General features: G+C 41.3%; 1 protein-coding gene across 1 annotated transcript; it reads right to left on the reverse strand.

The window, feature by feature from the left end:
* Positions 1-2578: 2578 nt before the first annotated feature.
* On the reverse strand, positions 2579-15262 carry LOC135509358 (repulsive guidance molecule A-like). Its single transcript, XM_064929956.1, has 4 exons — positions 14641-15262; positions 11245-11363; positions 8269-8786; positions 2579-5849 (listed from the first exon to the last, which is right to left on the reverse strand). Exons 1-4 carry the CDS (start codon positions 14652-14654, stop codon positions 5145-5147), a joined length of 1356 nt encoding a protein of 451 aa, XP_064786028.1. The 5' UTR covers positions 14655-15262; the 3' UTR covers positions 2579-5144.
* Positions 15263-15689: the final 427 nt, after the last annotated feature.

Raw genomic sequence — 15689 nt, forward strand, 5'->3', positions numbered from 1 at the left:
TTTTGATGTCTTCTCTATCATTTTACAATGTAGAAAATAGTAAAAAGAAAGAACAACACTGGAATGAGAGTGTCCAAACTTCTGACTGATACTGTGTGTGTGTGTGTGTGTGTATATATATACAGTGCCTTGCGAAAGTATTCAGCCCCCTTGAACTTTGCGACCTTTTGTGTTTGTGAAGAATCAACAACAAGTGGGACACAATCATGAAGTGGAATGACATTTATTGGATATTTCAAACTTTTTTAAGAAATCAAAAACTGAAAAATTGGGAGTGCAAAATTATTCAGCCCCCTTAAGTTAATACTTTGTAGCTCCACCTTTTGCTGCGATTACAGCTGTAAGTCGCTTGGGGTATGTCTCTATCAGTTTTGCACATCGAGAGACTGAATTTTTTTCCCATTCCTCCTTGCAAAACAGCTCGAGCTCAGTGAGGTTGGATGGAGAGCATTTGAACAGCAGTTTTCAGTTCTTTCCACAGATTCTCGATTGGATTCAGGTCTGGACTTTGACTTGGCCATTCTTACACCTGGATATGTTTATTTTTGAACCATTCCATTGTAGATTTTGCTTTATGTTTTGGATCATTGTCTTGTTGGAAGACAAATCTCCGTCCCAGTCTCAGGTCTTTTGCGGTCTCCATCAGGTTTTCTTCCAGAATGGTCCTGTATTTGGCTCCATCCATCTTCCCATCAATTTTAACCATCTTCCCTGTCCCTGCTGAAGAAAAGCAGGCCCAAACCATGATGCTGCCACCACCATGTTTGACAGTGGGGATGGTGTGGTCAGGGTGATGGGCTGTGTTGCTTTTACGCCAAACATAACGTTTTGCATTGTTGCCAAAAAGTTCAATTTTGGTTTCATCTGACCAGAGCACCTTCTTCCACATGTTTGGTGTGTCTCCCAGGTGGCTTGTGGCAAACTTTAAACAACACTTTTTATGGCTATCTTTAAGAAATGGCTTTCTTCTTGCCACTCTTCCATAAAGGCCAGATTTGTGCAATATATGACTGATTGTTGTCCTATGGACAGAGTCTCCCACCTCAACTGTAGATCTCTGCAGTTCATCCAGAGTGATCATGGGCCTCTTGGCTGCATCTCAGATCAGTCTTCTCCTTGTATGAGCTGAAAGTTTAGAGGGACGGCCAGGTCTTGGTAGATTTGTGTGGTCTGATACTCCTTCCATTTCAATATTATCGCTTGCACAGTGCTCCTTGGGATGTTTAAAGCTTGGGAAATCTTTTTGTATCCAAATCCGGCTTTAAACTTCTTCACAACAGTATCTCGGGCCTGCCTGGTGTGTTCCTTGTTCTTCATGATGCTCTCTGCGCTTTTAACGGACCTCTGAGACTATCACAGTGCAGGTGCATTTATACGGAGACTTGATTACACACAGGTGGATTGTATTTATCATCATTAGTCATTTAGGTCAACATTGGATCATTCAGAGATCCTCACTGAACTTCTGGAGAGAGTTTGCTGCACTGAAAGTAAAGGGGCTGAATAATTTTGCACGCCCAATTTTTCAGTTTTTGATTTGTTAAAAAAGTTTGAAATATCCAATAAATGTCGTTCCACTTCATGATTGTGTCCCACTTGTTGTTGATTCTTCACAAAAAAATACAGTTTTAGATCTTTATGTTTGAAGCCTGAAATGTGGCAAAAGGTCGCAAAGTTCTAGGGGGCCGAATACTTTTGCAAGGCACTATATATATACACACACACACACACACACACACAGTATCAGTATCAGTATATATATATTCGTTTTGGCCTCAGACTAGGGTTTTTTTCGGCTGTTCTTGCACACAAACAATTTCTTGAGGCAAACCGAATTTCGGTAGCTGAAGTCAACGTTGGTCCATAGTAGGAATTCTTCAATTAAGTGTTGTCATTGAGATAGATGGACTCGTTTTCATGCACATGTTTAACGTGAGAAATACTGCACCAAACATTTTAATGTAAGATTGCGCAACAAATTTCTTCAGAGTCATCTTAGATTGACTATTTTGAGTAAGTCAATACCGACTATTGCGTCTCAAGACAGACAAACTACTATTGACACCTTTTCATGGTTTTCAAGCAAAGGTCTTTTAAGGGAATTATGCGAGCGCACTTGTTCCGTTCACCTAGCCGAGTTCGGCTCGGCGCCAGACGAACCAAAGCATGCGGAAGCCTTAACAGTCTGACATTTATAATTGGGCCTCAGCCTAAAACGGTCTGATTATAATACATGTCTTTGCCTTTGGTGATCTTGATCCTCCCCACAACAATTATGCTAATACATAAAACATACATGGCTATCACTACAAGCATCCACCTGGATTATTATGGTTTATCAAGCACTGTTGTATGATAAGAATGTCAGGGCTCCCCAGGGCTGTTTTTTTAATGTATTCATATCCTTACACAATGCTTACACCAGGTGGCAGTGTAACAAAGCAAATCAAGTAGCCTAACCTCCTCCACTGGAAATCTAGATCATAAAAATAAAAAAAGCTCTTCATTGGTCAGTGTTTCGTTATCACTATGAAACAAAGTAAGAGGTTTACCACAACATAGAGACATCACCCAAAAGTTAGCAAGACACATCTTTTATTTAATAAATAATGTACAATATAAACAGTTGGTGTGTCACACCGCTTGTGTCCTACATACAAACACAGTTTGATCTTTCTGGCTTCTGCCATTCGGCCAAGTGTTTAAATGCCATATTTTCTACCGTTACAAATCTGACAACCTCTATTCACAATCAAGTTCAAACCAAGTAAGAGCTAAGTGAAAAGAACATAAAGTGCTTTAAAATTAAAAACATGAACACCAAAAAAGGGACACTTTCTTGTATTCCCTTTTTAGATATCCACCTGGATGGAATCCAGGTTAATTGTGTCTGCTCCTGAGCAAGAAAATTAATGCTCTGAAACTACAGTAACCAGGATAGGATCCCTGCCATTGATAGATAGCTGAAAACTATCCCCTAAAGACCCTACAGCTTTGTGATGTGGTGTTCACGTTTTCATCAAATTATTTTAAAATAAAAAGGTTACATTCACCAAACCCTTTCTCATATTCAAAACTGTAGTGAAATTCAATACAGATAATATACAATATTTTACACACAAACGTATATACAATCTCACATTACACATGTAGAACCATATAGAAAACTCAAAATACAAGTTACATTTATAAAAACAAGTTTCAATGTTACAATCATGTTTGTTTATTTGAACAACTTTTTTTGCCAGACTAAGAACAAACTGCACCAGTACATGTAGTTAGGCCTGCCAAACACTTCAGTGTAGGGATATATTACCTTGTTAAGTTGTTGAATAGATTAGTACTAAGGGAATGGTCAAATCTAAATATATTCTACCGAGATGAAATAGGAAGGGAAAAAATGAAGCAAATCGTCTGACAAGGTTGTATCCTTTGAGCTTTACTTCGGTATACAACAAATAATTAAAATAAAGATCAAACCAGAATGTAGGTTAAATGTCTTGTTCATAAATAGCAGGCATTCGGGGTATTAGTACCTCAGCCTCAAGATTTAGGCTTACTGGTGAATGACATTATTACTATGAACACAAACAATGCAATTGGAAAACTACAACAAATCAAAATGGTACTGTAGATGTATGCACATCACACGGGTCCTGCATATGACTAGAGGTACAGTTCAAAACCGAAAACTGACAACTTCTTTGCCATATGCTGCTCTGAATATATGACAACAATGTGACAACAAAAGGCATGGGCTGGGATCCACTAAGATCATTTAGCACATTCCAGCATTCTACACAATCAAAAGTTAAAATACTTAGATTCAATCAGATCAAGCATTAACCCGCTCTACATCACACATGCAAGTGTTCGAACTTGAAACAGCTGCATAGGATTTCTACTAATGCTACTCGGCGCATCCAATGGGAATGTACGCAATAGGTATAACGCCGGGTGCTGCTTTTGGATTTGACAGCTATTCCATTCCAGCCAGTCCAATGAGCCCGTCCTCCCATAGCTCCTCCCACCAGCCTCCTCTGATACAGGACCTACTTTCTGCTCTCTACAGAGTGGTCAGAAAGACTATCTTTCTCAAACCAAATACATGGCCACGATACCTACATCTGTGTGGAACTGTTGACTGCCTAGAAAAAGAGAAATAACTCACAAAAGACCTGTAGAAATTAATTTCTTGGCCATGGTACATGTTGGTTGGTTGATTGGTTGAATGAAGGGATGAGATATACTCTGTAAACGTGATCTGGGTTTCTGCATTATCTGTGCCCTTGGTAAAGTTTGTAAAGGGCTGTTTTCTTATGAACATCTTAATTACACCCTATACAAAAAATACATTTATCATAATTAACACTTTAAACGCCAATATTCAAGACAGCCTGTTCTGGCGGACACACTAAACCACAGAGGGGCACAACCACACACACACAATCTTACAAAAGACCTGGCATTATGACCTATTAACCTCCACAGCAGACTAGACTGTCACTCGCTGCTTTGACATCCTTTTGGCCCGAGTACTTTCTCCAAAAAGCTCCGGCTTTTCCAAAGCTGGAAGCTCATCAAACAGTGAGCTCCTTCTGGACAGACATTAACAAAAGCCCCTGTCATGTCCTCCAGCCCAGACCCATGAGCCACAGAGAGCTCCACTGGCTTGGCACAAGTGAGGAGAGGAGATCAGCAAACTCTTCTTTCTGTAAGAGATCATCTCGTCTTGCTTCCCATAGGCATGCAGTCCCAGTGGGAATGTAGGATTTAATCCCAGCTGGATATCCAAAGTGCTGGGGCTCCTGGGCTCTCCTCTCTCACCACTGCTCCTTTAATCAAAGGACCAGTCCTTAAACCAGCTGAATGAACTCAATGATAGGTGGGAGCACAGAGAGCTCACCTCTTCCCCAGATGTAAGTCAACACATGATGACAACAATGTGACAACAAAAGGCATGGGCTGGGATGAGTTTGATTGCAAATGAGCTGCTGTGTCCCCTCAGAGGCATGGACAGCCCTGCTGTCTACACTGGCCACCAGCCACTGAGAACAGAGCAGTAGAGGTGAAGTATGACACGGTGAGGGCTTTGTTTCACACCCACTGACAGCTAGCATAATGAGGATGATGTTGGCAGGGCACTATAGATGAACCCAGCAGCACTCAATCCACAACAACATAGACAGACAGTTGAGGAGAACTAGCGAGAACATATCTGATCCCCTCGGTGCTGCATTACTCCCAAAAGCATCCTTTTCAAAAATGTGATATTTGTCCTTGTTGGAGTGGAGCATTTTCACGTCCTCAAAAGCATAGTAGGCAGCCATGGTGAAGTTGATGTCCCCAGAGGAAAGCAGATCAAACACACAAGACTGGAAGTACAGGTCTTCCACTGGGAGGCGCTCTTTACACTTGGCCATGGCAGCCTGATAGGTAAACCCATGGGACTGGCTGCCCGTCCTGCTCTTGACCAGGCCGTGGCCCTCCACAGCACGGTCCCTGAATTTCCTGAAGTCGATACGTTGGTTGGCGGGACAGCCATGCAGGCAGAGATACAGGTCCTGGTTGTCTCTGTCTTCTACAGAGTTCACTACTTCCTCTGGCATCCGCACAGCAAAGGTCAGGTATCGGCCCACCTGCCGGACCACGATAGTTGTACCGATGTAGCGTGCGTGGATCTCCACATGCTGCCCAGGCACCTTATCTACGATGCGCAGCGTGTTGGCCCCGTGGCGGTCTCCACCGTTCTTGGAGCCGTCGGCGAACGCCGCAGGCAGCTCGTCTGTCTCTGCGTGGTACATCTTCTGGTCCACACACTCCTGAAAGTTCTTGAAGATGATTGTCAACTGTACCGAGTGAGAGAGGGGAGAAGATTAGAATTAGCAGTCAGCACAACAATAGCCAATATGTTTCAATATGTGTCAGGCCTTTTGAGGATGAAAATAGCAAGGCACATATAGACATCAAATTATTAAATCATTGAACAGCAGTTGAATTTAAAAAAAAAACTGTATGGAACCTCTATATTTACATGCTTATGTGGACAAGAGTTAGTGGTAGGGCTACACAAATGACTGAGGGGAATCTTTTTGCTTTGGCATTAAGAAGACCAGTAGTTTGTATAATGCAGACTCATCTACACCACTACACCAGTTCAGTGTCACATTTCAGCTCTGCCTCAACATGGGGGAGGCCAAAGTAAACGCTCTCAGAAAACACGGGTATAGGCCATGTTAAATCGGGCCTCAGTGTGCAGACACAAAGACGAGCCATTCATAGTGGTGAAAAACCTGCCTGTGAACCCCAGAACTGTGCTCCAGGGAGTGGCACTGAGCCAGGAGGGGAGAGCGTGCTCTGCTCTGTGGCTAATTAACTAAGGCTGGTCACTTCTCTGCTTGCATGATTTCATTAGGACGCCAGTGAGCCGTTGTCTCAGAAGTGACCCCGGGACAGCCGATAGGCTCTGATCTCAAATAGGGGGCAGGAAGTAGAGCACCAAAATGCCCTGTTATTACCCAGTCAAGTCATCTGCCAACCCAGCCCCCAACCCACCCCACAATCCCCCATTCCCCAAAGTTTTTTTTTTTTACCTGCCACTGACCTCTCTTTTCGAAGCATAACATGATCTTAGAACATGAAAAAAACTCTACAAAACCCCTGTGCATAAAGAAACAAACTGTTTCATCAACCCATCCCTTGAATGAAGGTAGTGCATACAACATACCATTCCATACACTGCAGCAGGAGCCCATATGAAACAGAGCTACAGAAATACCCAGTCTTGTTTGTACAGGTGGCATAGGCTTCTGCCTTGTTTTCCCTTTGTCCAGACTGAATAACTTCAAAAGCTGTGTAATTTGCTTCCAAGTACAGCTGTGTAAAAATATCATTACCTTAAGCACACAGAAAAAAGCCAGAATGCTGAAAGTGCATCATTAGGTCTGATGATGGAAAATTGGTCTCTCTCTTTATGTGATTGAGGACAAAATGTCAGTGTAAACCCTGCAGTCAGGATACAGTGCACGGAGGCCTATTGGTCACACAACCACGACTGCCAAAATCGTACCAAATGTGGACCTAATATTAAATGACTTTGCAGACTACAAATGCTCAGGGATCTTTGTTTTCACCTCATGTTCTAATGAAATACATTTCTGGGGTGGCCCTCCAGGCTGTCCAATGTACTGTAGAAACAAAACAATGATAATTTATGAGGTATCAGGGCCAACTAATGTGCAGAAAATATCTGCAGTTTCCTGCATGGCTTGAGCACTTAGTTAAAACAACAGTTTCTAACTAACATACACACAATGCTAGGGTATGGACTGCTACACATAGGGTGGGCCTAAAATTCGACTTGGCTGTCCACATGATGTTTATACTGCGGGTATAATACTGGCATATCTTTTGTAAACCTTATCAGGATCCCAACAATTGTTCTGTGTATTGCCTATTGGTCTGCGATGGAACTGATCCAAACATTAACCAGAGTCCACAGTAAAACATTCCCACGGCTGCTCCCACTTCTCTGGTCACATTAAAGAGGCCCATAACCTCTTACATACGAAGGTCTTACTTAAGATAATATTGCTTGATTTGAGAGCTCTTACAAATAAATCACTGCAGTACAATTTGTCCAACAACATTCCATTCAGTGTTTCAAACAAAGCAAAAAAATATTCTTTCCCATTACCTGAAAGGGCTTTCTTTAGTAAGAAAAGGGTCAAATAGAGGAGTAGCAGCCTTGCTCAGGAGACAACAAAACTTTCCCTTTCCTAAAATGGCTATGGTAGCCAAAATAATGGCCTGCATACTCAACATTTATGTACATGACCCTAAGCATGATGGCATGTTAATTGCTTAATTAACTCAGGAACCACACCTGTGTTCAAGCACGGGCTTTCAATATACTTTGTATCCTTCATTTGCTCGAGTGTTTCCATTATTTTGGCAGTTACATGTATCTTTTTGCTATATTTTTGTTCTCTACTTAGATGCATGTCTACACTCCTCCACAGTGGTGAGAAGACCAGTGTTATCAGTTCTGCAAGGTCTGTTGGTATTTCTATGATAAGGTAAGTTGTGAAATTCTAATTCAATAGAGTAGCTTTTCAAGGATTCAGTCTGTAGCAATGAAATAATCACAGAATACTTGGATCAGTAGCAATGTCAAGCATCACCAGACACTGTAACTGTGGTGTACCCAACATACAGTCAATATCACATTGATTCAAGATGATAGAGAGATGTAGCGGCTACTCTCACCTTGCTGGTGGCTGTAGCAGAGGAGCCAGGCACGACAGGTGTGTTGGTCACCTGAACAGACAGGTATTTGTTATGGATAAGTGGCCAGGCTCCCTCCACCTTGCAGGTCTGGAAGTCATCGCTGAAGGTACGGAGGTGTGGGTCTCCAAAGAAGCCGCAGTGGGTGTAGTTGGGTGGCGAGGAATGGCGAGGAAGGCTGCGTTCGTAGTGACACTGCTCCGGCCCATCGGAGCGCTCCTGGCTGTCAGGCTGGAGCTGTGGTGGTGGGGGTGGAGCGGGGGTCCGGGCTCGAGGCTGGGTTGTAGGTCCCTCCTTGGAGCAGTTGTGTTGACTCATGAGGTCCTCTATGCCATGTTGGGCTGAGTGGTAGGCCAGGTCGCCTCTGCAAGTGCGTGCGGTGCGGCGTACACAGTAGTTGTACGCCCGCAGTGCCGTACAGAACTCCTCCTCCGGGCCAGAGCTTGAGGTGGAGGCCCAAAACTCTGAGTTACACTTGAGGATCTTACACTGCAGACTTACTGTAGAGAGGAGAAGAAAACATTAGGACCATAGATCACACAACCATGGCAAACCAATACCCACAATGGACTGTTCATCCAATCACTAAACATTGTGTTGAACAATTAATGTACTAAACAAACAGGAAAAGTAGGTGTTATACAGTCTTATCTGTGTGTTTGAAACCCTTAAACAATAACCTATGCAATGGCCAGTCTTTAGACTCCTATAATCCAAAAAAGCCCTGCAGCATTCTTTGAGTTTTTCCATGTTTTTTTAGTGTCTCGAGACAAATTGAGCATTTATTTCCATCAAATAACTCTGACTTCAAGTGTAACGAAAACCAAAATTCCACCAAATATGTGGATTCCAAGTGGCTGCAGTTTGCCAACTCCATCATCCCACTGGGCACAGACATCAATTCAACATCTATTCCATGTTGGTTCAATGTAATTTCATTGAAATGACGTGGAAACAACGTTGATTCAACTAGTGTATGCCCAGTGGGATGTGTATGCACACAAATCAAGTCTGCACTGAGACTTCATACAGCACACAGTGAGTTTAGCCTTTTCCAAGAGATTCAGTGAATCTGCAAAAGATCATGCATCATAAAAAAAATGGTGGGAGACATGGTATGTAAACTTGTCATAAAAAACATACAAATTTGATTTCAACAGGGACATTGGGGGCTACATTAGGAAAAGCACCAACACACACCTCATTAATTAGTCAAAACAAGCTACTCAGAAGTGTTAACTGCATAAATTCACAGCTACCTATTGTTTGCATCTATACTACATCCTTCTGTTGCATGGCTAAAAGCCAGAACGTAGTGAGGAAATTATTATTTTGAGAATTTAGCTATTGTTGAGGTGAACTGGAAGGGGGATGATATTGTGCGAGCCAATGTGGGAGGGAGTGAATGAACTCAATGTATTTTGCTATTGTGAAGAGACCAGCAGTCATAAATTTGCCCTGTGTAAGGGGATCAGGTTGTTCATCAGCAATGGATTGTATCGTGTGGGGGGGGGGGGGGTTCAGACAGGAAAGAAACTAGCTCCAGGACCAGAGAGCGGAACAGAAGAGAGGCCTCACCATTCCACAGGTCAAACTGGATATTAGATATCCACCTGTCCATTGCAGAAGGCCTTAATCAAAGAGTAATGCAACTTCCAACAGGCATTCCCCAGAACTTAAATGACATGACCTGAAATTTAAGTTGCTTTGGGTGGCATGGTATGGGGGGGGGGTACATGGGAAAGAATATATGTAATTCATAGCAAATACCAAATACAATTGGATCTCCTAACTTCACCCTAATAAACAAACTTCAGTTTAGGACGAGTCTACATGTTACTTTGCTGCACCAAACGTTCACTCAGAACTTATTGACCAATGACTTTACAACACTTTGTAGTCACACTTTCAGTTATTAATACTGATGACTCTACCATTCCACCCCAACTATTCCAACCTCCACACAGCACACACCACTCCCTCCTCCCATTCCCAGCAACAAAAGGCATTTATTATCATGCATCTGATAAGTGGCAATAAACTAATCTTAATCTTGAATAAACGTTAACAACAATTAACACTTGCATTATCACTTTTTGGTTTGGCGGTAAATGACTTGAAAGAGAAACTGATAAAAGTCGGTAAATGAACAAATTGATTTCTACGAGGCCATGGAGATAGGCTATTTCTGCATATCATAATAAGGAAGAAGGGCTCAAGTAAGACCATTATAACCAGTGTTATATCAAGGTGTTTTAATGTTGCTTAAAAAGATCCATGCAGGTCGAATAATAAATAACCTCAGCATGGTTACGAATTGCTCATTGTTCATCCAACCAAAAATAAGCTTAACGCCTGGGATTCAGGGATTCATGGATTTCCCGAACTATTTGTCTTCACTTTCTTTGGACCGACGCAATACTGGTAGAAAAGGAAAAAGGCAAGTACCGTTAGGTTACTTTAGAAAAGAGGGTTAGAATGCGTAAACCCCATCCCCTCCCCCCAAACATAACACAACTATGGGGTTATACAGCTTGGGTAGCATAGGCTTGAGCTGTGTAAAATTATTCAATAGAAACAAAAAAGTCTTACTCCCATGTGACGATTTCTTTTATTACGAATATACCACCTCAACATGGAGCACAAGAAACGCGAAACCATTGGCGGTTCGTACCGACACTGTGGATTCCACAGGACTCTGACATTATATGTTTTACCAGTGTTGACATGCAATTTATAAAGTCAGTCTTCCATTTTTGTTGATAAACTCAACTAATTGTCTCGTTTGACAAATAATGTAGGTACATGTCTATACATCATGGCAGGTTGTTTAAGTAAGCTATGTGAGCTGCAAATGGTTACCATAGGGCAAAACAAGGGTTGTAATAACTAGATAATAATCATATTAATACAGTTAACGCGCATGATTTAAATAGTATCTCTATTGCAAAGTCTTACCAGAAGGAAACAGGCAAAGAAACAAAACAAGGATCTTGCCGACTTCAAGCGCCGAAGGTCCTGCTACTCCCTTCCCCATAACCGTCCATCCAGCACGGGGTCGCACTTCTCTCCTCTCCCTGGTCGAATCAAATCAAGAAGGTGGAAGAAAAATGAATTAGGAGATATTCCTATCGTCTATCTTGTTGAATAACACGGAGCAGTAGGCTACATGAGATCTGAAGTCACGTAATGCAGTCATGTCCTCGATCAAGTACTTGTTTCGAAATCTCGAAGTAACTTTCGCCCTCTTTCTAGGAGCCGATTCAATGCACTCGAATTCCTCAGCAAACAGTAAAAGCTGGCAATCGATCTTGAATTTAGGGAGTGTCAAGAAGGTGCAGTTTATACTACTCACTGGACCAATGAGGAGCCGTTGTTAAAGCCTTCGTCCCCTCCTGAGTCTCAAATTACAACTCAACCGTGTAGATTTGTTCATTATAGCACGTTGGGCCTCGACAGTTTGATGGGAACAAAAGTGTTTTGCTTTGTTGCTATATAACATGCTAAACTTAATATTTCTATGTTGCGTAAATCTATGTTGGGGCAGAGGTTAGCCTGCATGGGTGAATGTCACTTCTCTTGCGCCTTGACTTAGCCTATAGTCCATTATGAAAATGTTTAACCTTGTAAACCATGCTAATAGTAGTACAAAAGACAAATTAACATATACGTCACAATGGCAAATAGGCTATGTCAAAAGTTACCACTTATAAGCCTGTAGGCTATACGCCCTTTAGGCTAATACTGTATTATTGACTCATATTGTGTTATGTCTTTGTGGCATTTCTTTAATAGACTCATAATCAATGATAACGTGACTGATTATACGCTGAGTATACCAAACATTAGGAACACCTACCTAATATTGTGTTGGGAAGTCATTGCAAACCATTTTTTAAACACTGTTTTAACACTTTTAGATTAAATAAACTAACTCCCTACAAAAATGAATTACTTCTACACAGAATTCTTGTCAGGTGTTGTTCGTGACAATCTGTGTAGAATTGAAATTTAATTTAAATGATGGAGATAAACAGCAAAAACGGATAATAGCATTTCTCCTCAAAAAAGGTACTCAAGCAAAACGTGTTCTTTTAGCTGTGTCAAATAACTAGTACGATATATTACGCTGGTTGGTGCACTGTCAATGAAACCTCCATAACACAATAGTTGGTAATTGATCATCCAGATGATACAAACACATTGAAGGCTAGTATGGTTTAAATTGGAGCAAACATTGATGCTTTGCCTTTTAGTAACATGATACATAATATCTTTATGAAATCACAATTGAAAGAAAACATATGCCAGCCAGCAAACAATTGAGAAACAAGTAAGCAGATGTTCATTAAGAATGTTTTATTTGTCTGTCTATTAGTTCTATACACTATGTCATGATTTGGATAATGAATAGGCAATATGCACCAGGCCTTGTATGAATAACTACTACACATGTTGATCAACCACCCATCAGTACAATACTGCTCTACACAACGCTGTTTGCTCTGTAGGTCGACAGTAGAAATGTCACTGAAGCAAGTCAAGTCTGTTGTGTGGTGTAAAATATGTCTGACCATGTTGATCAATTTTTTTAAATCCTGAATGTCAGGCAATGAAGGTGGCTGATGCCCTAAGACATTGAACATATTGATGCACCATTGCACTTCAATGAGAATACTTAAGAATAATATCCAGCTAAGAAGTTATGTAGGCATAAATACATACTGTGTAGGCTATACTAGTCTATTGGGGTTGATAACAAAATATGGGAACATTAGCCTACTGGAAAACCCCAAACACCATCCAGACTAACTATTTGTCTGGAAAGAGAGCCATTGTTCTATAAGTGAATATGATTATTAAACCAGATTAAACGGCATAGTTTGTTGAAACTACATGGATGTGTTTAGGCATTTAGTTGTGCCACTTGAGTGATATTACATTGATAGTGCTTTATTTCTTAACATACTTATATTCTGTAAGGACTGGAAGATGTTTTGGATTGCTTAACAATGTATGGTAACTGACATTTAGCCTAGACTTGTAGTGTGGTAACTGACATGTAGCCTCGACATGTGGAACACTCAATCACATTTCACTGTAGGGCTACAGTGAATATATCACATCTCAACGGGGACCTACAGTATAAAGCCCCCATGTAATGCCTCCTGCAAGGCCAGCTAAAACCAAATCCCCCCCCCCCCCCCCCCCCAAGCTAAACCCGTCCATTGAACAAATAGATGTTGTCTCATTGGCCAAAATTAGTTTTGATTTCATTTTAGTCATCACTGACCTTGAAATATAAACGTAGGGCCTATCCTTAGGCTTAAAATACCTAGACCTAAATTTCGATTTAAATTCATAAAATTACTACAGCGTTCCAGATGTTTCCTTATATATTTCGGGGAGATAGGCCTATACTGATAATGCGTCTGGCCCATAGCCACATACTGTATGATCTGGCTTATACGACACCCGGTGAAGATACTTCACACTTTCCAACAGATGGCGCCTGTATTAACTCTAGATATCAAACCTCACATCATGACAAACGCACATGGCATTATGAGTACCGGGACAAGTTGATCTGTCATTAAATGTGTGCACAGGTCTATTATTTGGCGGTTTAGTGCAACTGTAGCCCACAAATGTCAGTCAGTCATCAACATTTTTAGGTCCTACCACCCCATTTCCTTTCTATCACAGCGAATAAAGAAGCCCATGTTCTATGTTTTATTTATTCAAAACACAAATATGATAGGCGCTCGATTGGAAGTTTTCTGATAGATTTCCAATTCCATTTTATTCTGAATAATGCATTCGTAAAGGGTTTGATTTTAGCATTGTGAAAGAGGAGAAGCCAACGATATTGTCTAATAGAATCGTATTATGACCATTATGAATTTACATTAACCCATAGACCGTAGGCTATACAAGTATCCTAGTTGTGTAGCAATGCCATACCCTATGTCAATGCTTATAGGCCTAATAACATTTAAAACATGTTATTACAGCTGGACAACTTGCATTGCAAGATCACTTTTGCAGTATGTAGGCCTACTATGTAGGCTATTGCCGTTTTTTGCCCAAAAATGTAAAGAAAGTCTGTAGCACACAATGCCGGGCAAATGTATTATAAGGGTAATCAACACACAATATGGATTACCGTTACGCCTCACAATAGAAGTAGTCTCCTATAAATCCACTGTCAAAAACAAACATTTTCAAAATAAAATGGCCCATTGACAGAAATATTATGAGAAGCCTCCACGAAAATATAAAGTTGGATTTTAGCCTGGAAAAAAATCTGTAAATAGCCTAATTGTTCGCTGTTGAGAAACGACCAATACCAACCTTTGCGACTGCATGGATCCCTCCAAGTTTAGCTGCTGAGCGCGAGGAAAGCGCAAAGGCGAGAAGTCCCGAGTCCGAAATTCCACCCAAAATAGGTGTTGTGCAGCAAAGTAATCCAAATGTTTCGCATATACCGTTGTTTAAATTGGTGGAAAATGCCGACCTCCATTCATGGTTTCCCTCGAAGGTGTCTCAAATAAGGAGTGTGAAATCAAAGTGATTTTTTGCACACAATAATTCGCACCCGATCGATCAGGTCATTGATTCTCATACACTTGGATACTATTCTTCCTCATTCCGTTGGCTGAACATTCCCACGATATAAACGTTCACGTCTCATAAAATATTACCATAATTAACAGTTGTTCTCATCTCTACGCTTGTATTCCTGATCTTAGTTGAGTTGGTTCTCGTTGACGTTGAGAGGAAGAGCCCTCCGGGCACCGCTGCTGCTTCACATGGGCTGTTGATATCTCTGGCCCGACTCCTTGCCTTGCTCACTGTTGTGTAATGGATACTTAGAAAGTGTGAGAGACAATGATCGGCTCTACATGACGCCGCTGGGACCCCTCTTCAGTCCCCCGACACCTCGCGCCGTTTCAGGCGATTTGCGAGTGTTTAGACTGTGTATTTATTCTCCAAATATTATGCATAAACTGGTGCAACTAATTTTAATAAACCACAATAACTAAGATTCATGCTCCTCCTTCACATTTCGTACCTCCCACCACTCTGTATTACACTATAATAACTACACTATAACCACGATCTTATCAAACGACAATAATAATGATGCATACGCTGTTTTAGTAGGCACAGTAGCACAGCATGACTAGAGCTTGGGTCCAAATCCAACATGACTATATATTAGATATTAAAAAGTAGCTTTGGATATGGCCAAATTTAGAAACGGGAAGGTAACGGATGGATCAGAATCAAAGATAGAGGGGGGAATAGGGGAATTACACTGCACCTGTGTTTTAGGATCAAACTCAAGCAGAGTGACCAGACCACCCCCTCCATGAGAGCCATTACAAGGCCGGGCTCCA

This window comes from Oncorhynchus masou, chromosome 22 (genome assembly GCF_036934945.1).
Source record: "Oncorhynchus masou masou isolate Uvic2021 chromosome 22, UVic_Omas_1.1, whole genome shotgun sequence".
Lineage (NCBI taxonomy): Eukaryota > Metazoa > Chordata > Actinopteri > Salmoniformes > Salmonidae > Oncorhynchus > Oncorhynchus masou.

What these genes read in the sequence shown, in the direction of transcription:
- LOC135509358 (XM_064929956.1), bottom strand. An exon ending in TCTTTGCCTGTTTCCTTCTG is followed by an intron (nt 8,787 to 11,244) that starts GTAAGACTTTGC and finishes TCCTCTCTACAG; the next exon opens with TAAGTCTGCAGTGTAAGATC. An exon ending in CTGCTACAGCCACCAGCAAG is followed by an intron (nt 5,850 to 8,268) that starts GTGAGAGTAGCC and finishes CACTCGGTACAG; the next exon opens with TTGACAATCATCTTCAAGAA.